Raw genomic sequence first — 27,178 nt, forward strand, 5'->3', positions numbered from 1 at the left:
CACCGCTGGTGACCTCCCATGCCAGAGAAAGTACAGCAGAGCCTCCAGTCCATGGTCCCTGAGCTCCTGACTTTCCACTGCTCACACCACTGCTCGGGTGGGCACACACCGGCCAGTGCCTGAGAGAGTCTGGTGTGGGTGCCAGCTGGCAGTGTCTGGGCCCGCAGCCTTCTGAGACCCCTTGGGGTCTGAACACTCCCAGCCCATACCTGAGAAACCCAGTGTGATCTCCAGTCAGGATACCTCAGCTGGAAGCCTTCCGTGACCTGCACTACCATGGGGTCTGAGAGCCCCTGGCGTAGGCTGCACTCCAGACAGCAGTCCCAGCAAATGCAGCCACCAGAAGTGGGCTCCCCGGACCAATATAGCTCGTGGCTTTAGTGGCACAAGGATGAAGAGACAATCAGGGGGCCTTGGGTGACCACTGGGACAGTGGCTGCGGTTGCGTACCATCTGTGGGAAGTTGCGCTGTTCAGCAGAGTTTGCAGAGGGGGAGTCTGTGTGTTCTGGACCATCAAGAGAGGAACAATCTAAGGCTTCTCTCTGAGGCAGAAGTCCAGGTGCAGACAGATTTTTTCTTTGCTCTGACCCTCTGAAAAGCTGCAAAAAGCTGCCAAAGAACAAAAACTTCCAGAGAACAAAAGCCTGAAAAACTAGTTTCCACAGAGGCCAGCCCCTTGATAGCCTGTAGGGCTACTCAACCAGAGCAATATTAACTGGAAAACAATGTAGCAGGCCCCTCCCCCAGAAAACAAGACAAAAGAACAAGAGAACAATCACCACAGGGTCCACATAAAACTGTAAAACCACAACATCAGGGGCAAACAATATATTAAGCTCCCCTAAAACCTGTACATTTCATGAATATAACTTTTTTTAAAATTCGTTCTCACAATTCTTGTTCTTTTAATTTTTTAACCTACTTACCATTATAGTTAGAGGTTTAACACAACATATTCCATAATAACTTTTTAACTTGAACTTTTTTCATACAAACACCTGTGTTCCGTTTTCTTTTTCTTTGCTTTTAATATACATATAGATATAAGCTTCAAGGTAATCTTATTTCCTTATTCAATACTACCCCTATATATAAACCAGTTTTAATTTCCTTATATCTCTGGAAAGTTGAGTCCTTTAACAAAGATAACAAGATACACCCAGGAAGAACCAAAAAAACTTCTTCACCCACATTGAGGATTCATAACCATCCTCCCATCTTTTTCTTCTGTCAGGGTTTCTGTGTATTTGCTTTCATTCTGGTATTACATAAATCTTTTTTTTATTTGTTTATTTACAGCATAACAGTGTTCATTGTTTTGGCATCACACCCAATGCATAAATCTTATCCTTGGAGTTCATTTTGGCTAAGTTCTTCTATTTTTTTCTTCTCATTTACTTTTGTCAGTCTCTGTTTGCTTTTATGTATCATATAATCTTGCTTTTGGGACTCATTTTGGCTGAATTTTCTCTTTTTTTTTTTTTCTCTTTCTCTCTCTCTCCTTTTCATATTTCTTTCTTTTTGGTGATGACTTCCAACTGCTCCGAAACTTTCCAGGGTTCATCTTGCCTTGCTTGTGGCTGATATATTCAGCTATACATCCCTTCAACTACCACTCACCAAAATGACAGGGAGGAGGAAACTCAACAGAGGAATAATGCAGAGACTGTGCCCTCTCCCACACTACTATTGGATATGGACATAAACAGTATGTCGGAAAGGGAATTCAGGGTAACAATTAACCAGGCAATGGTTAGAGAAAACCATTAGTGACAACATACAATCTCTAAGGGCAGAAGTGAGAGCCAATCTGGCAGAAGTTAAAAATGCTATCGATGAGATCCAATCTAATCTAAATACTCTAACAGCTAGGGTAACTGAGGCAGAAGACAGAATTAGTGATCTAGAGGGCAAACTGATAGAGAAGAAGGATCAGGAGGAGGCCTGGAACAAACAGCTTAGAAGCCATGAAAACAGAACTGGGAAATAAATGATGCCACAAAACATTCCAACGTCAGAATTATTGGGGTCCCTGGGCGGGGAGGTCAGGGAGAAGGAAGACTAGAAGATATAGTTGAACAAATTCTGGATGAAATTTCTGTGATCTGGGGAATGGAACAAGTGGTCGTGTCCTAAATGCAGAAAGTACACCCTCCAAGGTCAACAAATCTAGAAAGACCTCCAAGCACTTAATTGTGAAATTCACGAATCATAATTTTAAACAAGAGGTCTTTTTAAAAATATTTTATTTATTTATTTATTTATTTATTTGAGAGAGAGAGAGAAAGAGAAAGAGAATGAGAGGGGAGAAGGTCAGAGGGAGAAGCAGACTCCCGTGGAACTGGGAGCCCAATGTGAAACTCAATCCCGGGACTCCAGGATCATGACCTGAGCCAAAGGCAGTTGCTTAACCAACTGAGCCACCTAGGTGCCCTAAACAAGAGGTCTTAAGGGAAGCTAGGGAAAAGAGATTCCTTACATACTGAGAAAGGCCCATTAGAATAACAACAGACTTGCCCACAGAAACCTGGCAAGCCAGAAAGGGCTGGCAAGACAAAACATATTCAGGGCACTAAATGAGTAGTACATGCAGCCAAGAATACGTTATCCAGCAAGGCTGACATTCAGAATGGATGGAAACAGAAAGATCTTCCAAGACAGGCAAGGTTTAAAAGAGTTTGTGAACACCACGCCAGCACTACAAGAAATATTAAGGTGGGGGGGGTTCTATAAAAGAAGAAAGAACTCAAGAGTGATACAGAACAGAAATTTACAGACAATTTATAGAAACAAGGACTTCTCAGGCAACATGATGTCACTAAAAACTTATGTTTCAATAATCACTCTCAACGTAAACAGCCTAAATGCGCCCATAAAAAGGCACAGGTTGCACACTGGATAAAATGACAGAACCTGTCCATATGCTTTCTACAAAAGACACACTGGAACCTAAAAATACATCCAGACTGAAAGTGAAGGGATGGAGTACCATCTTTCATGTCAATGTGCCTCAAAAGAAACCTGGGGTAGTGATTCTCAAATCAGATAAATTAGATTTTAAGCTAAAGACTGTGGTCAGAGATACAGAAGGATGTTACATCATTCTTAAAGCATCTATCCAACAAGAAGTTCTAACGATTGTAAATATTTATGCCCCCAATATGGGAGCAGTCAACTACATAAGCCAACTGTTAATTAAAGAATCATATTGACATGAATACGTTAATAGTAGAGGATCTTAACACGCCACTCTCAGTAATAGGCAGATTGTCCAAGCAGAAAATCAATAAAGAAACAAGAGCATTGAATGACACATTGGACCAGATGGACCTCATAGATATATACAGAACATTCCACCCTAGAACAGTACAATACTCATTCTTGTCAAGTGCACATGGAACATTCTCAAGAACAGACCACATACTGGGTCACAAATCAAGGCTCAATCAATACCAAAAGACTGAGATTATTCCCTGCATATTCTCAGACCACAGTGCTTTGAAACTGGAACTCAATCACAAGAAAAAGCTTGGAAGGAATTCAAACAAATGGAAGCCAAAGACCACCTGGCCTAAGAATGTTTGGATCAACCAGGAAATCAAGGAAGAACTTAGACAATTCATGGAAACCAATGAGAATGAAGACATTTCGGTACCAAACCTCTGAGATACAGCAAAGGCAGTCCTAAGGCGGAAATACATAGCCATCCAAGTCTCCCCCAAAACAATTGAAAAATCCAGAATACACCAGCTGTCTTTACACCTTAAAGAACTGGAGAATCAACAACATATTAAGCCAACCCCAGGCACAAGAAGGGAAATAATCAAGATTAGAGCAGAGATCAATGAGATAAAAACTAGAGATATAGTATAACACATCAACTAAAGTAGAAGCTGGTTTTTTGACAGAAACAATAAAATCGATAAACATTGGCCAAACTAATGCAAAAGAAAAGAGAGAGGACCCAATGAATGAAATAGACAGAATGAAAAGGACAGAAACAATCATCAGAAATTATTATCAACAGTCATATGCCAATAAGTTAAGCAACCTTGAAGAAATGGATGCATTCCTGGAAACATCTAAACTTCCAAGACTGAAACAGGAAGAAACTGACAACCTGAATAGACCAATATCTAGTAACGAGATTGAAGCAGTGATCAAAAACCTCCCAAAAAACAAGAGCCCAGGACCTGATGGATTCCCTGGGGAATTCTACTAAACATTCAAAAGAAGAAATAATACCTATTCTCCTGAAGCTGTTTCAAAAAATAGAAACAGAAGGAAAACTCACAGACTCTTTCTATGAAGCCAGCATTACCCTGATCCCCAAACCAGGTTAAAACCCCATCAAAAAGGAGAATTTCAGACCAATATCACTGATGAATGTAGATGCCAAGATTCTCAAGGAGAATCTAGCTACTAGGATCCAATAGTACATTAAAAAGATTGACCACCATGACCAGGTGGGATTTATCCCTGGGATGCAAGTGTGGCTCAACATTTGCAAATCAATCAATGTGATAGAACAAATCAATAAGAGAAGAGAGAAGAACCACATAGTTCTTGACAGAACATGTCAACTTGTCAACATGGTCCTCTCAACTAAAGCAGAAAAAGTATTTGACAAAATACAGCATCCATTCCTGGTTAAAACTATTCAAAGTATAGGAATCAAAGGAACATTCCTCAACTTCATAAAATCTATCTATGAAAAACCCACAGTGAATATCATTTTCAATGAGGAAATTGCTGACAGCCTTTCCTTTGAGATCAGGAACATGACAAGGATGTCTACTCTCATCACTATTGTTCTACATAGTACTAGAAGTCCTAGCCTCAACAATCAGACAACATAAAGAAATAAAAGGTATTCAAATTGGCAAAGAAGAAGTCAAACTCTCTCTCTTTGCAGATGACATGATACTATATATGGAAAACCAAAAAGACTCCACCCCCAAACTACTATAACTCATACAGCAATTCAGTAACGTGTCAGGATACAAAATATATGCACAGAAATCAGTTGCTTTCTTATACACTAACAATGAAAATATAGAAAGGGAAGTGAGAGAATCGATTCCATTTACTCTAGCACCAAGAACCATAAGATACCTTGGAATAAACCTAACCAAAGAGGTAAAGGATATGTACTCGAGGAACTACAGAACACTCATGAAAGAAATTGAAGAAGACGCAAAAAGATAGAAAAGTATTCCATGCTCATGGATTGGAAGAATAAACATTGTTAAAATGCCTATACTGCCGAGAGCAATCTACACTTTCAATGCCATCCCGATCAAAATTCCACCAGCATTTTTCAAAGTGCTGGAACAAACAATCCTAAAATTTGTATGGAACTAGAAAAGATTCCAAATTCCTAAGGATATGTTGAAAAAGAAAAACAAAGCTGGGGCATCATGTTGACTAATTTCAAGCTTTACTACAAAGCTGTGACCACCAAGACAGCATGGTACTTGCACAAAAGCGGACACACAGATCACATATGCTCAAATAATATTTGACAATGCAGGAAAAAATATCCAGTCAGAAAAGAACAGTCTCATCAATAAATGGTGCTGGGAAAATTGGACAGCTATGAATAGAAGAATAAAACTTGACTATTCTGACACCATACACAAAAATAAACTCAAAATGGATAAAAGACCTCAATGTGAGGGAGGAATCTAACAAAATCCTAGAGAAGAACATAGGCAGTAACCTCTCTGACAGTGGCCACAAACTTCTTTCAAGACATGTCTCCAAAGGCAAAGGAAATAAAAGCAGAAATGAACTTTTGGGACTTCGTCAAGATAAAAAGACTCTGCACAGCAAAAGAAACAGCCAATAAAACAAACAGGCAACCCACAGAATGGGAAAGTATAACAAATGACACTACAGATAAAGGGCTGATATCCAAGATCTATAAAGAACTCCTCAAACTCAACACCCAAAAATCAGATAACCACATCTAAAAATAGGCAGAATACATGAACAGACATTTCGCCAAAGAAGACATTCAAATGGCTAACAGACACATTGAAAAATGTTCATCATCATTAGCCATCAGGAAGATTTAAATCAGAATCACATTGAGATGCCACCTTACACCAGTTAGAATGGCCAAAATAAAAATACAAGAAACAACAAGTGTTGAAGAGGATGTGGAGAAAGGGCAACCCTCTTACAGTGTTGGGGGAATGCAAGTTGGTGCAACCACTTTGAAAAATAGTGTGGAGATTCCTTAAGAAATGAAAAATAGAGCTAACCAAGACCTTGCAATTGCACTACTGGGTATTTACCCCAAAGATATAGATGTAGTGAAAAGAAGGGCCATCTGTACTCCAATGTTTATAGCAACAATGGCCACAATCCCCAAACTGTGAAAAGAGCCAAGATGCCCTTCAACAGACAAATGGATAAAGAAGATATGGTCCATATATACAACGGAATATTATGCCTCCATCAGAAAGAATGAATATCCAACTTTTGTATTAACATGGACGGGACGGAGGAGATTATGCCGAGTGAAATAAGTCAAGCAGAGAGAGTCAATTGTCATATGGTTTCACTTATTTGTGGAGCATAAGGAATAACATGGAGGACATTAGAAGAAGGAAAGGAAAAGTGAATTGGAGGAAATTGGAGGGGGAGACGAACCATGAGAGACTGTGGACTCTGAGAAACAAACTGAGAATTTGGGAGGGGAGGGAGGCTGGGCTATAGCTGAGCCTGGTGGTGGGTATTAAGGAGGGCAGGTATTGCATGGAGCACTGAGTGTGGTGCATAAACAATGAATCTTAGAACACTGAAAAAATAAGATAAAAATAAATTTTTTAAAAAACTGGAGAATCTTAGTGCTATGATAAATGAGGCACAAAAGAGAATTAGTGATATAGAAGACCAAATGATGGAGAATAAAGAAGGTGATAAAAAGAGAGATAAACAACTACTGGACCACAAGGAGAGTTTGGAGATAAGTGATACAATAAGATTAAACAATATTAGAATAATTGGGATCCCAGAAGATGAGAGAGGGCAGAATGTATATTGAAATAAATTATAGCAGAGAACTTCCCTAATTTACGGAAGGAAACAGGCATCAAAATCCAGGAAGCACAGAGAACCCCCCTCAAAATCAATAAAAATATGTCAACACCCTGTCATCTAATAGTAAAACTTACAAGTCTTAGAGATAAAGAGAAAATCCTGAAAGCAGCTCGGGACAAGAGGTCTGTAACCTACAATGGTGGAAAAATTAGATTGGCAGCAGCCCTGGCAGGCAAGAAAGGACTGGCACAATATATTCAGAACACAAAGTGAGAAAAATGTACAGCCAAAAATACTATATCCAGCTAGGCTGTCATTGAATATAGCAGGAGAAATAAAAAGCTTCCAGAACAAAGAGAAAACTAAAAGAATTTGCAAACACCAAACCAGCCCTACAGGAAATATTGAAAGGAATACTCTAAGTAAAGAGAGAGCCTAAAAGTAATAGACCAGAAGGGAACAGAGACAATATACAGTAACAGTCACCTTACAGACAATACAATGGCACTATATTCATATCTTTCAATACTTACCCTGAATGTAAATGGGCTAAATGCCCCAATCAAAAACACACAGTATCAGAATGGATAAAAAAACAAGATCCATCAATACACTGTCACAAGACACTCATTTTAGACTAAAGACACTTCCAGATTTAAAGTGAGGGGGTGGAAAACAATTTAGCAGGCTAATGGACATCAAAAGAAAGCTGGGGTGGCAATCCTTATATCAGACAAATTAGATTTTAAGCCAAAGATGAAGAACACTATATCATACTTAAAGGGTCTGTCCAACAAGAAGATCTAACAATTTTAAATATCTATGTCCCAAACATGGGAGCAACCAATTAAATAAACCAATTAATAACAAAATCAAAAAACATATTGACAATAATACAGTAATAGTAGGAGACTTTAGGACCCTCTCACTGAAATGAACAGATCATCTAAGCAAATGATCAACAGGAAATAAAGGCTTTAAATGACACTGGAAGAGTCGGACATCACAGATATATTCAGAACATTCTCATCCCAAAGCAACAGGATACACATTCTTCTCTAATGCACATGGAATATTCTCCTGTAGCGATCACATCCTGGGTCACAAATCAGATTTCAACTGGTACCAAAAGACTGGGATCATTCCCTGCATATTTTCAGACTAGTGCTTTGAAACTAGAACTCAGCCACAAAAGGAACGTTGGAAAGAACTCAAATACATGGAGGCTAAAGGGCATCCTACTAAAGAATAAATTAGTCAACCAGGAAAATAAAAGAAAATTTTAAAAATTCATTGAAATAAATGAAAATGAAAACTGGACATTTCAGAACCTTTGGAATACAGCAAAGGTGGTCCTAACAGGGAAGCATATAGCAATACTATATGCTTCCCTGTTAGGGGAAACATAGGAAGGTCTCAAGAAACAAGGAAGGTCTCAAATACACAACCGAATCCTACACTTAAAGGAGCTGGAGAAAGAACAGCAAAGAAAGCCTAAACCCAGCAGGAGAAAAGAAATAATAAAGGTCAGAACAGAAGTCAATGAAATAGAAATCAAAAGACCAGTACGAAATGAGGAGCTGGTTCTTTGAAAGAATTAAGACTGGTAAACCAGTCTTACCTGGTTTGATAAATCTGGCCAGATTTATCAAAAAGAAAAGAGAAAGGACCCAAATAAATAAAATCATGAATGAAAGAGAAAAGATCATAACCAGTATCAAAGAAATACAATTATAAGGACATATTATGAGCAACTACACACCAGGAAATGTGACAATCTGGAAGAAATGGATACCTTCCTAGAGATGTATAAACTACCAAAACTGAACCAGGAAGAGATAGAAAACCTGAACAGACCCATAGCCAGTAAGGAGATGGAAGCACTCATCAAAAATCTCCAAACAAATTAGAGCCTAGGGCCAGACAGTTTCCCAGGGGAATTCTACCAAACATTTAAAGAATTAATACCTATTCTCCTGAAACTGTTCCAAAAAAATAGAAATGGAAGGAAAACGTCCAAACTCATTTTATGAGGCCAGCATCACCTTGATCCCAAAACCAAACAAAGGCCCCATCAAAAAGGAGAATTACAGACCAATATCCATGATGAACATGGATGCAGAAATTCTCACCAAAATACTAGCCAATAGGATCCAACAGTACATTAAAGGGATTATTCACCACGACCAAGTGGAATTTATTCCTGGGCTCCAAGGTTGGTTCAACAGCTACAAATCAATCAATGTGATACAATACATTAATAAAAGAAAGAGCAAAAACCATATGATACTCTCAGTAGATGCTGAAAAAGCATTTGACAAAGTACAGCATACCTTCTTGATCAAAACTCTTCACAGTACAGGGACAGAGTGTACATACCTCAATATCAACAAAGCCATCTATGAAAAACCCACAGTGAATATTATTCAAATGGGGAAAACATGAGAGTTTTTCCCTTAAGGTCAAGAACATGGCAGGGCTAACCGTTATCACCACTGCTATTCAACATAGTACTAGAGATCCTAGCCTCAGCAATGAGACAACAAAAAAGAAATAAAAGCATCCAAATCAGCAAAGAAGAAGTCAAACTATCACTATTTGCAGATGATATGATACTTTATGTGGAAAACCCAAAAGACTCCACTCCAAAACCGCTAAAACTCCTACAGGAATTCAGTAAAGTGTCAGGATATAAAATCAATGCAGAGAAATCAGTTTCATTTCTATATACCAACAGCAAGACAAAGAAAGAGAAATTAAGGAGTTGATCCATTTCAATTGCACCCAAAACCATAAATATGGAAGAATAAACCTAACCAAAGAGGCAAAGGATCTGTACTAAGAAAACTATAGAGTACTCATGAAAGAAATTGAGGAAGACACAAGGAAATGGAAAAGCGTTCCATGCTCATAAATTGGAAGAAAAAGTATTGTAAAAATGTCTATGCTGCCTAGAGAAATCTATACATTTAATGCAATCCGTATCAAAAGACCATCAACTTTTTCAAAGAAATTGAACAAATGATCCTAAAATTTATACGGAACCAGAAAAGACCCCAAATAGCCAGAGAGATGTTGAAAAAGAAAACCAAAGTTGGCAGCATCACAATTCCAGACTTCAAGCTCTATTACAAAGCTGTCATCATCAAGACAGTATGGTACTGGCACAAAAACAGACACATAGATCAATGGAACAGAATACAGAGGGCCCAGAAATGGACCCTCAACATTATGGTCAACTAATCTTTGACAAAGCAGGAAACAATCTCCAATGGGAAAAAGAGAGTCTCTTCAACAAATGGTGTTGGGAAAACTGGACAGCCACATGCAGAAAAATGAAACTGTCGGACCATTTCCTTACACCACACACAAAAATAGACTCCAAATGGATGAAAGACCTCAATGTGAGACAGGAATCCATCAAAATTCTTGAGGAGAACACAGGCAGCAACCTCTTCAATTTCAGCTGCAGCAACTTCTTCCTAGAAATATCACCAAAGGCTAGGGAAGCAAGGGCAAAAATAAACTATTGGGACTTCATCAAGATCAAAAGATTTTGCACAGCAGAGGAAACAGTCAACAAAACCAAGAGACTATTCAACAGAATAGGAGAAGTTATTTGCAAATAACAGATCAGATAAAGGGCTAGTATCAAAAATCCATAAATAACTTATCAAACTCAACACCAAAGAACAAATAATCCAATCAAGAAATGGGCAGAAGACATGAACAGACATTTCTGCAAAGAAGACATCCAGATGGCCAACAGAGATATGAAAAATTGCTCCACATCACTCGGCATCAGGGAAATACAAATCAAAAAAGCACAGTAAGATATCACCTCCCACCAGTCAGAATGGCTAAAATTAACAAGTCGGGAAATGACAGATGCTGGCAAGGATGCGGAGAAAGGGGAACCCTCCTACACTGTTGGTAGGAATGCAAGCTGGTGTAGCCACTCTGGAAAAAAGTATGGAGGTTCCTCAAAAAACTGAAAATAGAGCTACCCTACGATCCAGCAATTGCACTATTGGGTATTTACCCTAAAGATACAAATGTAGTATTCCAAAGGGGCATGTGCACCCCAATGTCCATCAACAGATGAATGGATAAAGAAGATGTGAGATACAAACACACACACACACACACACACACACACACACACACACACACACAGGAATACTATGCAGCCATCAAAAAACCCAAAATCTTGCCATTTGCAACAACATGGATGGAACTAGAGGGTATTATGCTAAGCAAAATAAGTCAATCAGAGAAAGACAATTATCATATGATCTCACTGATATGAGGAATTTGAGAAAAAGGACAGAAGATCATAGGGAAGGGAGGGAAAAATGAAACAAGATGAAACCAGAGGGGGAGACAAACCATAAGAGACTTAATCTCAGGAAACAAACTGAGGGTTGCTGGGGGGTGGGGAGGGAGTGTAAGGGTGGCTGGGTGATGGACACTTGGGAAGGTATGTGCTATGGTGAGTGCTGTGAATTGTGTAAGACTGATGAATCACAGACCTGTACACCTGAAACAAATAATACACTATGTATTAATAACAAAAAAAAGAAAAAAGAAAACAATCCCATTTACAATTACACAAAAAATAATAAAATATTTAGGAATAAACTTAACCAAGGAGATGAAAGACTTGTACTCTCAAAACTGTAACACACTAATGAAAAAAAAACTGAAGATAACACACACTACTGAAACAATGTTCCATGCACATAGACTGGGAGAATTAATATTGTTAAAATGTCTACTATCTAAAGTAATCTACAGATTTAATGCAATACCATCATTTTTCATAGAACTAGAGCAAATAATCCTGCAATTTGTATGGAACCACAGAAGACTCTGAATAACCAAAGCAATCTTGAAAAGTAAAGCTGCAGGCATCACAACCCCAGATTACAAATTATACTACAAACCTGTAGTAATCAAAACAGCACAGTACTGACAAAAATACAGACACATAGATCAACAGAACAGAATAGAGAGCCTAGAAATAAACCCACAACTACAGGGTCAATTCATCTTTGACAAAGCAGGAAAGAATATGCCACGCAAAAAAGACAGTCTCTTCAACGTGTGGGAAAAACTGGACGGCCACATGCAACAGAATAAGACTGGACCCCTATGTTATACCATACACAAAAATAGACTCAAAATGCATAAAAGCCCAAAATATGAAACCCAAAAATATAAAATTTCTAGAAGAAAACATAGGCACTAATTTTTCACATCAACTATAGAAACATTTTTCTAGATATGTCTCTTCTGGCAAAGGAAACAAAAGCAAAATTGAACTACTGGGACTGTAACAAAATAAAAAGCTTACCCACCAAAGAAAACAATCAAAAAAACTAAAAGATGAATCACCAAATGGGAGGAAATATTTTCAAATGGTATATCTGATAAGAGGTTAATATCCAAAATGTATATTAACACTAAATATCCAAAATGTATATTAAAAACTTCACACCAAAAAAACCCTCAAATAATCCAATTTAAAAATGGGCACTAGACATGAACAGACATTTCTCTCCAAAGAAGACATACAGATGGACAACAGTTATATGAAAAGATGCTCAATATCACTTATCATCAAGAAAATGCAAATCAAAGCTATAATGAGATATCACCTCAGACCAGTCAGAATGCCTAAAATAAAAACACAAGAAATGGGTGCCTGGGTGGCTTGGTGAGTTAAGCTGCTGCCTTTGGCTCAGGTCATAATCTCAGGGTCCTGGGATCAAGTCCCACAATGGGCTCTCTGCTCAGCAGGGAGCCTGCTTCCCTCTCTCTCTCTCTGCCTGCCTCTCTGTCTACTTGTGATCTCTGTCAAATGAATAAATAAAATCTCTAAACACACACACACACACACACACACACACACACAAGAAACAACAAGTGTTGGCAAGTAGGTAGAAAAAAGAAACCTAGTGCACTTTTGGTGGGAATGCAAACTTGTACAGCCACTCTGGAAAAGAGTATGAAGTTTCCTCAAAAAGTTAAGGAAAGAATGACCATATGATCCAGTAATTCCGCTATTGGGTATTTGCCTGAAGAATATTAAAACACTAATTTGAAAAGATATTTATTGCCACATTACTTGTAAAAGCCAAGATGTGGAAGGAACCCAAATGTCCGTAGATAGATGAACGGATAAAGATGATGTGGTACATCTACACAATAGAATATTACTCAACCATAAAAAAAGAATGGTATCTTGCCATTTGCAACAATATGAATGGATCTGGAAGGTATGATGCTAAGTGAAATATGTCTGTCAGAGAAAGAGAAATACCATATGATTTCATTCATAGTGGAATTAAAGGAACCAAACAAAGAAAAAAAGACAAACAAAAAGCAGACCCTTAAATATAGAGAAGAAACCAGTGATTTCCAGAGGGAAGATAGATGTGAGGATAGGTGAAACAGGGAGGGGGTTAAGAGTACACTTATGATGATGAGCAATGAGAATCACCATATTGTACACTTGAAACTAATATAATACTGGAAATAAATAAATAAACAAACAGAATGAAAACATGAATTCACAAAAGATATATGTACCCCATATATGTACTGCAGCACTATTTACAGTAGTTGGGATATGGAAACAATCTAAGTGTCCACTGATAAATGAATAGGTAAAGAAAAAGTGGTACACAAACACACACACACACACACACACACAAATATCACATAACAGTAAATAAGGATGAAATCTTGTCATTTGTAATAACATGCATGGATCCTGAGAGCATTATGCTAAGTGAAATAAGTCGGACTGAGAAAGACATATGATTTTACTCATATGAGGAATCTAAAAAAACAAAACAGGTTAATAAACAAACAAAAAGCAGATCTGGACCTGTAAATACAAAGAACAAATAGATGGTTGCCAGAGGGAAAGGGGTTTAAGGGATGGGCAAAATGCCTGAAGGGGAGTGGAAGATACAGGCTTTCATTTATATGTAATAAGTCATGAAAATAAAAGGTACAGCAAGGAAATATGGTCAATGATATTATAATATTGTCCTATGGTGACAGATGGTAGTTACACTTGTGGTGAGCACAGCATAGGTATAGAGGTGTTGAATCACTATGTTGTACACCTAAAACTAATGTAACATTGTATGTCAACTGTATTTGAAATTTTTAAAAAATTTTAAAGAGATTCTCCTTAACCACTTTGGAGAAAATTATTCTCTTCAGTCAATCATCTAGATATTCCTCACGTAAGACCCTAACTCTTCTACTTCATTTTTTTAAGATTTTATTTATTTACTTGAGCAAGACTGAGAGAGAGAGGGGGGAGAGAGAGAGAACACACAGAGGGAGACAGAGAAGCAGACTCCTTGCCGAGCAAGGAGCACAACACAGAACTCAATCCCAGGAGCCTGGGATTATGACCTGAACCAAAGGCAGATGCTTAACAACTGAGCCGCCCAGGTGCTCATTTTTATTTATTTGAACATTTAAAACTTTTACCATAAAGCAGTGACAAATGTTAGATAAAACACAACATTTTGATCTATATATTTACTTTTACTATCAAAACTTTAAATTCCATATCAGTAGTAATACTGCATACTTATATTCATTCTATAATGGGGTTGATATATTTAATTGCTATTAATAGAAATAAAAATTTCAGATAATATTAATGTGAAAAAGATCTCTTACATTTTCTGCTTCTGAATTATAACTTGTATTTGCTTGGATTTTCTCTGGAACTACAATTTGTAGAAATGAATTTTGAGAACCTGAAGAAAGGAAAAAGAGAGTTAATAATTGTGTCTTATACCTGACTAAATATTTGTTCAGGTTCTTTTGTAGAATTCACTTGTGCATATATGAGTAATCACCATGTACTCCTACAAAAATCTTGAAAACAATTCAAAAACAGACAAGATAGTTATGAAAGACCAAAGAAAGGACAGAGGGTGGAGACAGGGGCATAGTATTAAAATTACACAAAATCTGTTACTCCTGAGGAAAACAGAACAAACAGACCAAAAAACAGTCAAAGATAAACTTCAAGAAAACTTTGCTGAAATAAAAGATTAAAAACCATAGACTAGAATGTACCCTGAATTCAGGAATAACAGTAATAATTAAAACAGACATAGTCTACGAAAGTTATTGGGTGTCTAAGAGAAAGAAAGAATCCTATAGGCCTGTGAGCAAACAGAAAGAAAAAGAAAATCATACTGAGCATTAAGGAGAAAAGCAGACTAGCCTGATAATTTTTACATTATTCAACATTATAAATGAAGAACAATGTATTTTTTTAAGTTTTTATTTAAATTCCAATTGGTTACAATACATGTTAATATTAGTTTCAGATGTACAATATAGTGATTCAACACTTTCATACAACACCCAATGCTCATCACAAGTTCACTCCTTAATTCCCATCACCTATTTAACCCATGCCCCCACTCACCTCCCTCTGGTAACCATTAGTTTTTTCTCTATAATTAAGGATGTGTTTCTTGGTTTGCCTCTCCCCCCACTCTTGCTCATTTGTTTGTTTCTTAAATTCCACATATGAGTGAAATCATATGGTATTCATCTTTCCTTGTCTTATTTCAGTTAGCACGCTACTCTGTAGCTCCATCTACGTCATTGCTAATGGCAAGATTTTGTTCTCTTTTTTAATGGCTGAGTAACATTTCATTGTCCATATGCCACTTCTTTTTTTTTTTTCTTCTCAGATGCTGGGTTAGGTTTAGGGTTTACAGCCAATGTCAGGTTTAGGGTTAAGTTTAGGGTCAGGGGTGAGGGTATATGTGCCTGGTATCCTGCTGTTTAGAGAACTCTCCAGAGAGTTCAATTTAGGGTTAGGTTTAAGGGTTGGGGGTTAGGGTTAGGGTGATGGTTAGGGTTTAGGTTTAGGAGTTAAGGTTTGGGGGTTAAGAGGTTGGGATTTGGGGCTAAGGTTGGGGTTAGGGTTAGGGAGTTTGGGTGTTACAGGGTTTATATTAATTAGAGAAGATGTTACTTGATGGTTTATACACAATGTAGTTTCAGTGAGTGAAACCCAAGGCTCTTCCCTTATACTTCTACACATCCATTTACAAACACAGGGCTTATTATATGCTATCATATGTTTATAAACACTTTTATTATAATGAAAGATTTACATGAAACGCACATTATATTTCATATAGTTATATTCAGTTAAGAATAGGTCTACTCCCACATGTTTTTACACATACATTTACAAACACATATATATCACTGAAAAAGATGTTACTTGAACAATTGTTTATATATAGTATAGTTTCAATGAGAAGCATATGGCTATTCCCATATTGTTCTATGCATATGTAGAAACTTCAATGAAAGAAGATGATACCTGGAAGACTGATTGTATATACTGTGGTCTCAGAGTTTTAAGCATAGGGCTATTCCCATACACTTTCACACATTTGAAGAACAAGTTCTTTTGAAAATCTTTAAGAAAGTAAAGTGTGAAAAACCTCGAACTTCATACCCAGCAATACTTTCATTCGAACATAGAGGGAAAGGAGATGTATTCGCAAGCAAAAACGTAAAGGAAATAGCTCAAAGTCCCTGTCACAAAAGGCAGAGAAATTCTTTCAATGAAGATATCAGTATACTTAAAAGGTTAGCAGTGGGTATTAAATAAACTTAAATATAGAATAAGGCTAAAACAACCTTGAGAATTATAGTTATTTAATAGAGTGCAAATGATATGAATATAGTAACATATACAATAATGTCAGGCAGTACAGAAGAAGAGGAAAACTGTATGTGCATATTGATTTCCTTAAATTTACTGCATTGTGGCCCAATAAGAATTGTGACTAAGCTGAAAATCAAGTGGTAGAAGTAGAAACATATTGTTCAATGGCATAACAATATAGGAGAACTAAGACTTAAAATAACCAGTCATATAATAAAAGGGAGAGCAGGAAATGGGTAGCAATAAGATACTAAACTTTCTAATTACAGTGAGGAATCACTATTACTGCCTAAATAAAAAATTTAATCCTTTATGTAAGCACTATAAGTATTCCAAATTAAGAGAACACACACAAAGGCACCCAGAAAATAAACAAAAAATCAAATTTTTCCAGTGAAAAGACTTTATCAAAAACATGATATCAAAAAAGTATGATATAATTAAGAAGTTCTAAGATCAAATATCTCACTCTTATCAATAAATGTAAGCAGGATGAAATAACCAACTGAAAGAAAAATCTTCAGACTGGATCTGCAAAATCAAAATCCAATTACCCAGACCTTGTATGGAATATTAAACACTTGCTCTAAGCTAATACTTTATTAGAGGACCTAAATAAAATATAGCTGTGGTTCACATCAGGCAAAGTTGTATGCTTACAAGAAGAATGGTGATACAGGAAATTTAGGCTCAAATCTGATTTTACTCATGGGTCTACACATGCATCCTATCATAATTTGCCCAATTATGGAACAGTATGTGGAAGCAGATATAATCAATATCTTATGGAATCCCAATTTGTCTCCCTGACCCATAAAGAGGATTATTATGGTAGAGAGGGCCAAATGAAAATCTCTGAATATCATATACACCATCATCAAAACATTTATAAACCAAATATTTCTAAATCCAGAAGGTAGTCCAAACCTGAAAAGAACTGAAGTATACAAGAGCAGTGATTCCTCTTATTTTCCTATTTTGTTTGATTTGTGCAGATGATGAGCAATAAGGACAATGAGTTGTCTTAAGTTTAGCCAGGTGATGACTGCAATAGCAAGTATTGTTCCATATACAGTCTCTTTAGTGAAGCAAAGCAACACAGGCATTGGCACATGCATGTAATCCCTGGTAGAAAAAGGTGTTTTCTCTAACCCAATAAGCAGAGAATTCCAGAAGAAAGTTTGCATTCTCACTTGACAGTGAGAGCAATGTGCCATCCATACTGCCTTAGGTATTTATCATTTTTAGTTTTACTTCTTCCTAGACCCTAACATCTCACTGTCTGTGGTAAGGGGAATAATAATTCCTTTCAAAGATGTCCATACTCTTCAATCACCAGAACCTGTGAATATATTAGGTTATATAGCAAAGTATATTTAGGTTTGCAAATAAGCTGACCTTAAAATAGGGAATTTGTCCTGGGTTATCCATGTAGTCTTAATTTAATCACAAATGTCCTTAAAAGAAGATATGGTCCATATATACAATGGAGTATTATGCCTCCATGAGAAAGGATGAATACCTTTTTTGTATCAACATGGAAGGGACTGAAGAAGATTAATACTGAGTGAAATAAGTCAGGCAGAGGGAGTCAATTATCATATGGTTTCACTTACTTGTGGAGCATAAGGAATAACACGGAGGATATTAGGAGAGGGAAAGGAAAAGTGAATTGGGGGAAATCGGAGAGGGAGACGAACCATGAGAGACTGTGGACACTGAGAAACAAACAGGGTTTTGGAAGGGAGGGGGTTAGGGGGATACCTGAGCCTGGAGCACTGGGTTTTAAAAAAACTTGTACAGCATAGGAAATCATCAACAAAATGAGAAGGCAAGCTATTGAATAGGAATAGTTATTTGCAAGTCACACATCTGATAAGGGGTTAATATCCAAAATATATAAAGAACGTAGGCAATTTAATATCTAAAAATACCCCAAATGAACAACCCAATTAAGAAATGGACAGAGGACTTAAATACACATTACTCCAAGAAAACATACAGATGGCCAACAGGCCCATGAAAGATGTTTAACATCATTAATCATCAGAGAAATGCAAATCAAAACTACAGTGAGATATCACTTCACACCCATCAGACTGATTATTAAAAAGACAAAAAACAGTGTTGACAAGGATGTGGAGAAAAGGAAACCCTCGTACGCTGTTGGTAGGAATGTAAATTAGTGTAGCTACTATAGAAAACAGTATGGAGGTCCTCAAAAAATGAAAAATAGAGCTACCAGATGATGCAGTGATTCCATTTCTGGGTATTTCACCGAAGAAAACACAAACACCAATTCAAAAAGATATATATGCACCCTTATGTTCACTGCAGCATAATTTACAATAGGTAAGATATGAAAGCAACCAAAGTACCCATCAATGGTTGAATGGATAAAGAAAATGTGGCATATATATATACACACACACACAAACATACATAATGGAACATTACTCAGCAATAAAGAAGGAAATCTTGCTATTGTAACAACATAGATGGACCTAGAGGGTATTATGATAAGTGAAATACGTCAGATGGAGAAAGATCAATACCATATGATTTCAATTGTTTGTGGATTCTAAAACAAAACAAAAGAACAAACAAAACAGAACAGAAATAGACTCCTAGATAGAGGTAACAAACTGTTCATTAACAGAGGGGTACAGGATGGAGTGGCTGGGGAGAAACAGATGAAGGATATTAAGAGGTACAAACTTCCAGTTATAAAATAATTAAGTCATGGTGATGTAATGTACAGAAAAGAGAATATAGTCAATCATATTGTAATAAATTTGATAGTAACCAGACTTATCATGGAGATCGTTTTGTAGCATTTTTGAACATTGAAATCACTATCATGCACACTTGAAACTAATAGGATGTTACGTGCCACGTATACTTCAGTTTAAAAAAAATAAAATTCGAGGGACCTGGGTGGCTTAGTCAGCTAAGTGTCTGCCTTCAGCTCAGGTCATGATCTCAGGGTCCTGGAATCAAGTCTTGCATCAAGCTTCCTACTCAGTGGGAAGTCTGCTTCTCCCTCTCCCCCTAGACTCTCCTTATGCTCTCTCCTTCTCTCTCTCAAATAAATAAAATCTTTTTTTAAAAAATTAATTAAAAACTTAAAAATGAAATAAAATTTGAACTGACTGGAATTTGGATGATACAAGAAATTCTTAATTTTAAAGGTGTGATCACAGTACTGTGGTTATATTTCAAAAGTATTTTTTTGTCATTTAGCAATACATAGTGGAATATTTAGAGATGAAATGATATGTCTATAATTTGCTCCAAATATTGGAACAGAGAAACACAAAAAGAAAAAGAACTGGCCAGGAGTTTATAACTGTTGAAGGTGGGTTCTTTATACTCCTCTACTTTTGCAATTATTTGAAATTTCCATAATTAAAATTTTTTAAAAAACAGTAGACGTCAGGGGCGCCTGGGTGGCTCAGTGGGTTAAGCCTCTGCCTTCAGCTCAGGTCATGATCTCAGGGTCCTGGGATCGAGCCCCGTATCGGGCTCTCTGCTTGGCAGGGAGCCTGCTTCCTCCCCTCTCTGGCTGCTGCTCTGCCTACTTGTAATCTCTCTCTCTCTCTCTCAATCTGTAAAAAAGAAAAAAAAAAAATTAAAAAAAAAAAAAAAACAGTAGACGTCAAATAGCAATGGAGTGATATCTCCAAAGTGCTATTGGAAAAATAACTGTCAACCTGAAATTCCATACCAAGCTAAATTGTCATTCAAGAATGAGGGAGATATAAAGATATTTCCAAGTGAACAGCAGACATTTTGTCACTCAGAATTCTTACAAAAAAGCTAAGAAAGGAAGAAGTGCTAGAAACAAAGTAAGCAAAGAAAGCAGTAAACAAGAAATCTAAGCAAACCTGACTGAGTAAACAGTAATAGAGATGATGGCTCATCTCGGAAACAATAAATAAAAGTGGCACTACATACTAAATAACAATAATATGTAAGAAGATGAGGGTGATGTCTGAAACCTTTCTATGGTCATTGTCTTTTTGGAAGACATTACATTCTTAATTTTGGACTTTGTTACATTACAATTAGAAATACAAAACACATACGACAGGAAATGAGATTTTTTTAAATGTCCTCATATAAAAAGCATAATACATAGAAAGCATAAAATATCATAATAGATTTAAATACAAATATACCTTCCTTGAGAGCTGGGCTTTTTCAGTTCACTACCTGCATCTGGAAATTTCAGGGCCCAAGGGCTATTTTAATTCTTAAATAGTCAAAAGCTTTTTAAATCTGAGTTTGAAATTCCTTTGCTAATACACTACCTTCAAAAACTTAGTAGTTTCTCATCTAATTGCTTTCAATATAAGTACTACATGTATAAAACTTTTTAAAGTCATGATTTTCAAAACTGCTTTATTTCTGTGTGTTTTATATTTTGGTTACTTGGCCCCTTTCAGACAAATGATTTGCAAATATTTTCTGTCCGATAATTTCTCCCTTCTTTCTCCCTTCCTCTCCTCTCATGTCTCTTTCTCTCTCTCCCTCTTTCAACTTAATAATGGCAGCTTTGAGTCTATCTAGAAAAACATATGTCCATACCCTTAATTAGAGCTCTGCCCTGAGTAACTTCATCTAATTGAGTTTTACTGACACACTGGTTTCAAACATTTTTAAAATCCATTTCTTAACTATTTGGAATCTGGAATCAGTCACCTTTTAAAATCCTGTAAGGCCTCTAATTTTTGGATTTATTCCCTACCATTTCTTTTTGCAAACTAGCCAATTGTTTGCTGAGATTATCTCCTTCTCTTAACACTTTGCCAAACCTAGGTAATTAAACTGACCTCCACTGCAGAAAGATAACATTCTGTTATCTAACTTTTGTAGAATGCAATCAATCATACAGTTTACTATAACTTTATGAAATAAAACTATGAAATGTTTTGTAACTTCCAGTTGGTTTCAATTTTTTTATTAACATATAATGTATTATTTGTTTCAGGGGTACAGGTCTGTGATTCATCAGTCTTACACAATTCACAGCACTCACTGTAGCACATACCGTCCCCAATGTCCACCACCCAGCCACCGCATCCCTCCCACGCTCCTCCCTTCCAGCAACTCTCAGTTTGTTTCCTGAGATTAAGAGTCTCTTATGGTTTCAATTTTTTGTCATCTACTATCTATTACCCACTATTCATTGACCAGCTGGTCAATCAAGGATGTCTATTTTAAGTTTGTTATGACAACACACCACTTAAAATTTCCAATTTCTATGTAAGTCAATTTAGGCTGACCAGGTTATGGAATGATAATAAAGAAAATATTAAATTCTTGGTGACTTAGCACAATAAAAGTTTGTTTTTCATGTAAATTCTGATGAGGGTCACCAGGAGCCCCCACTGAAGTAGTGACAAAGATCCAGGTTCACTCCAACTGGTAACACCATAAACTCTGCTCATGGCTTCAAAGATGACTGTGGCATCAGAAAAGAGAGATGGAAGAAGGAGACCAACTCTTAATTGCCTTGATCCAAAAGTTGCACACATCATTAACCTCATGAGCAAGAGATAGTTTGGGAAAAGGCTGAGAAATGTAGGCAAAAGGTGGATACTCAGTGAGCATTAAGGAAGGCGTCACGAAAAAAGGAAGGAAAATAATGTATTTACAGCAAATGTTAGCCAAAGGAAAGCTGATGTAGCTATGTTAATATTAGCACAAATAGGCTTCAATGGGGCAAAAGCATTTTAGTAATAAACAGAAACTACTATGAATGCAAATGAATGAAGTTGGAACTCTACTTCACACCATATAAAAAATTAACTTAAAATGGATCAGCAACTTAAATTTAACAGATAAAACATAAAATTATTAGAAGAAAAGACAAGAATAATCTTCATGATTATAGATTTGGCAATGGGTTCTTAGATATGATACCAAAAACACAAGCAATATGAGAAAAAAACATATATTAGATTTCATCAAAATTAAAAACTTTTGTGAATCAAAGAACACTCCCAAGAAAGTAAAGACAGGCTACTGAGAAAAAAATATTTGCAAATCATTTCTCTGAAATAGGTCTAGCATCCAGAATATAAAAAGAACTCTCAGAGCTTGACAACAAAAAGAACAACCAATTTTAAAAACAGACTGAACACTCATTTCTCCAAAGATACACAAATGGTCAATAAGCACATGAAAAGATGCTCAATATCACTAATCATTGGGAGAATGCAAACCATAGCCAAAAAGAGATAACATGATATATCCACTAGGAAGACTATAATCATAAAAAAATAAAATAAAAATAACGTGTTAGAAAGAATGTGTAAATTTGGAACCTCTGTACTCTGCTGGTAGGAATGTAAATTGTGTAGCCACTATGAAAAACAGTGTGACAGTTCCTCAGAAAAATTAAAAATATAACTACCATATGATTCAGCAACTCCTCTTCTGAATATTTATGCAAAAAAATTGAAAACAGGGACTCAAACAAGTACATGTCCATATATGCTCATGGCAGCATTATTCACAATATCCCAAAAGAAGATGCAAGCCTAATATCCATCTACAGATGAATGGATAAATAAAATGAAATATATATTTATCCATGTATATTCCACACAATAGAATATTACTCAGCCTTAAAAATTCTGACACCTGCTACAACATAGATGAATACTGAGGGAGCCATGCTAAGTGAAATAAACCAGTCACAAGAAGAAAAATACTCCACAATTCCAGTTATATGAGGTACCGACTATAATTTAACTATAGTCCACAGAGACATAAAGTAGAATGTGGTTTCTATGAGCTGAGGGAGAGGGAAATGAGGATTTAGTGTAAAATGGGTACCGAGTTTCAGCTCGGAAAGATGAAAAAAGTTCTGGAGATGGATAGTGGTGACAGCTACACAACAATGTGAACAAATTTATGCCATTAAACTGTACTTAAGAATGGTTAAAATGAGTACCAAACAGAAAGCATACAGCTGAAAAATACAATAAGTTAACTGAAAATTTCAGTAGAGGGGCTCAACAGCAGACTAGACAAACAAAAGCTAAAGGAGTTCATCATTACTAGACCAGTCTCACAAGAAATGTTAAAGAACTAGAGTTCTTTATGCTGAAACAAAGAATAATTAATAACACAAAAACATAGGGAAATATAAAACTCACAGATAAAGCTAGAAAAAATCTACAAAAATAAAGGGGAAAGTGAATATAAATATCTTCCTCAATGAATATAAATATCTTCCACAATAAACTATAAAAATCCATGAAAACATAGCTAAAATGGTAAATTTTATGTTATGTATATTTTATCACAATTTATAAGTTGTTGTATGATGGGTATGCACTTCCATTCTGCAAGATAAAAAGGCCCTAGAGATAAGTTACACAATAATGTGGATGTACTTAACACTACTGACCTGTATACATTTAAAAAGAGTTAAGATAGCAAGTTCTCAGGAAACCAGACTAATAAATAAAAGTCAATCACTTTCTTACACATCAGCAATGAACAAGTAGAATTTGAAACTTAAAATACAATGTCATTTATATGGGCATCCAAAAAAATGACTTAGATTTAGTCCATGTTCATGGAGAGTTACAACTCAATACTGTCAAAATGCCAGTTCTTCTCAACTTGACTCTATAGATTCATTACAATCTTAACCAAAATCCCATTAACTCATTTATTCTAAAGTTTATATGGAGAGGCAAAAGACCCAGAATAGCAAATTCAATACTGAAGGAGAATAAAGATGAAGACTGCCATAATCTAATTAAATGACTTGCTATAAAGCTACAGTAGTCAAGAAAATGTGGTACTGGTGAAAGAATAAATAAATAGATCAATCAAACAGAATAAAGAGCCCAGAAAAAAAAAAGTCTGCATAAATATAGTCAACTGATCTTTGATAAAAGAGCAAAGGCCATACAATAGAGCAGATAGCCTTTTCAATGCACGGTGTTAGGACAAGTGAATTTCCACATGCAAAAAAAAGTCACAGACTTTACACACTTCACTAAAACCAACCTCAAATGGATCAGAGACTTAAATACAAAATGCAAATTATGATTAGGTATGGCAATAATTTTTTAGATAAAACACCCATAATGCATGAAGAAACAAATGATAAGCTATACTACATTAAAATGAAAAACTTCTGCTCTGCAAAAGACAATGTCAAGAAAATAAGATGACAATTCACAGACCACAGACTAGGAGAAAATATCTGCAAAAGGCATATCTGATTTAAAAACTGTTCATCCAAAATATACACAGAACTTTTTTTTTTAAAGATTTTTATTTATTTAACACACAGAGAGCGATCACAAGTAGGCAGAGAGGCAGGGGGAAACAGGCTCCCTGCTGAGCAGACAGCCCGATGTGGGGCTCGATCCCAGGACCCCAAGACCATGACCTGAGCTGAAGGCAGAGGCTTTAACCCTCTGAGCCACCCAGGCGTCCCTATACACAGAACTCTTAAAACTCAACAATAAGAAAATGAAGAACCCAATTTAAAAATGGGCAAAATACCCGAACAGATACCTCATCAAAAAAAAAGAGAGAGAGAGATGGCATATAAGATGAAAAGATGCTTTATATCATATGTCATTAGATAATTCCAAATTAAAATGAGGTACCATTACATACCCATTAAAATAACCAAAATCCGTAACACTGACTACACCTAATGCTAGAAAAGATGGGAGGCAACAGGAACTCTCCTTCATTGGTGGGAGTGCAAAATGATATAACCACTGTGGAAGATAGCTTGGCAGTTTCTTACAAAACTAAACAAAGTCTTAAAATATAACTCAACAATCCTACCCCTCAGTTTTTACTCAAAGGAGTTGAAAACTTTGTCCAGACCAAAAGCCTGCCCATAGATGGCTCTAACAGCTCCGTAAGTGCTAAAACTTGCAAGCAATCCAGGTATACTTCAGTAGGTAAATGGATAAACTGGTACATCTAGATAACAAAATGATACTCAGTCCTAAAAAGAAGTAAGATATCAAGCCATGAAAAGACACAGAGGAACCTTAAATGTATATTTCTACGTGGGAAAAAAAAATCTGAATGATTCCAACTATATGACATTCTGGAAAAAGCAAAACTACAGAGTCAGAAAAAAAGTCAGTGTTGCTGGGAGTTAAGAGAGAGGGAAGGATGAACAGGTTGAGCACAGGATTTTTAGGACACTGCAACAACTCTATATACCACAATAGTGGATACATGCCATGATACATTTGTCAGACTCAAAGAATGTACACAGGCAGAGTGAATCCTAAGGTAAACTATGAACTCTGGGTGATAATAATGTGTCACTGTGAGATCATCGATTTTAACAAAATACCAAATGTAACAAATGCATGGGATGTCAATAGCAGAAGGAGAGTATGTATAAGAATAGCGTGTATGGGAAGTCTCTATATTTTCCTCTTAATGCTATGAACCTATAACATTCTAAAAAAACAAGTTTATTCATTTTTTTAAAATATGTTTTATTTATTTATCTGACAGATCACAAGTAGGCAGAGAGGCAGGAAGAGAGAGAGAGAAGGAAGCAGGCTCCCCACTGAGCAGAGAGCCCTATGCGGGGCTCGATCCCAGGACCCTGGGATCATGACCTGAGCCGAAGGCAGAGGCTTTAACCCACTGAGCCACCCAGGCGCCCCTATTCATTTTTTTAAAAATTGTAAGGATGATAAATTTTGTAATGTGCATTTTACTATAATTTAAAATTAAAAATTAAAAAACAAAGGTACTGCATTAAAAATCTCTGGAGCCACCCAGGCGCCCCTGTTACTGTAATTTTAAGTGAATTAATAAAAATTCTTAAATTTCTATATTAATTTCCAAAATGACAAATATTAACTGATATAAACAAAATGTAAGCAAAAGCTCTTTGAGAATTTCTATAATTGGTAAAGAAAAATTGTTTGCAAACCACTGCATTAAAATATTGTGTGTTATGGTGAAGATCTGTGTCCCCCCAGAATTTCATGCTGAAGTCCTAACCCTACTGTGATGTTATTTAGAAACGGGACCTTTGGAAGGTATTTAGGTCTAGGGGTGGCCATGAAGGTGGATCTCTCAGGATGGGATTAGTGCCCTTGTAAGGAGAGAGAGTTTGCTCTCTCTCCCCCCACAAAGAGGCCATCTTAGTACACAGCAAGAAAGCAATGGTCTATTAACCAGGAGGAAAGACCTCACCAGACGCCCACGATGATGGCATCCCGGGCTGACTTCCTATCTTCAGAACTGTGAGAAAATAAATTTCTGTTCTTTAAGCCACCCGGCCTAGGGTATTTTGTTATGGCAGCTCAAGGTCACTAATACAGCATGTAATAGCAGAAAGACTGGTAACAATCCAAAAGTCCATT

General features: G+C 36.4%; 1 protein-coding gene across 1 annotated transcript in view; it reads right to left on the reverse strand.

Annotated features, from left to right (window-relative positions):
* ADAM32 (ADAM metallopeptidase domain 32) overlaps positions 1-27,178 on the reverse strand; it is a 145,926-nt gene that overhangs the window by 117,969 nt on the left and 779 nt on the right. The window contains exon 2 of the mRNA XM_045997445.1: positions 14,762-14,841. Coding sequence (XP_045853401.1) covers positions 14,762-14,841 — 80 coding nt within the window. The remainder of the gene's footprint in view (positions 1-14,761; positions 14,842-27,178) is intronic.

The sequence above is a fragment of the Meles meles genome, chromosome 2 (genome assembly GCF_922984935.1).
Source record: "Meles meles chromosome 2, mMelMel3.1 paternal haplotype, whole genome shotgun sequence".
NCBI classification, from domain to species: Eukaryota; Metazoa; Chordata; class Mammalia; order Carnivora; family Mustelidae; genus Meles; species Meles meles.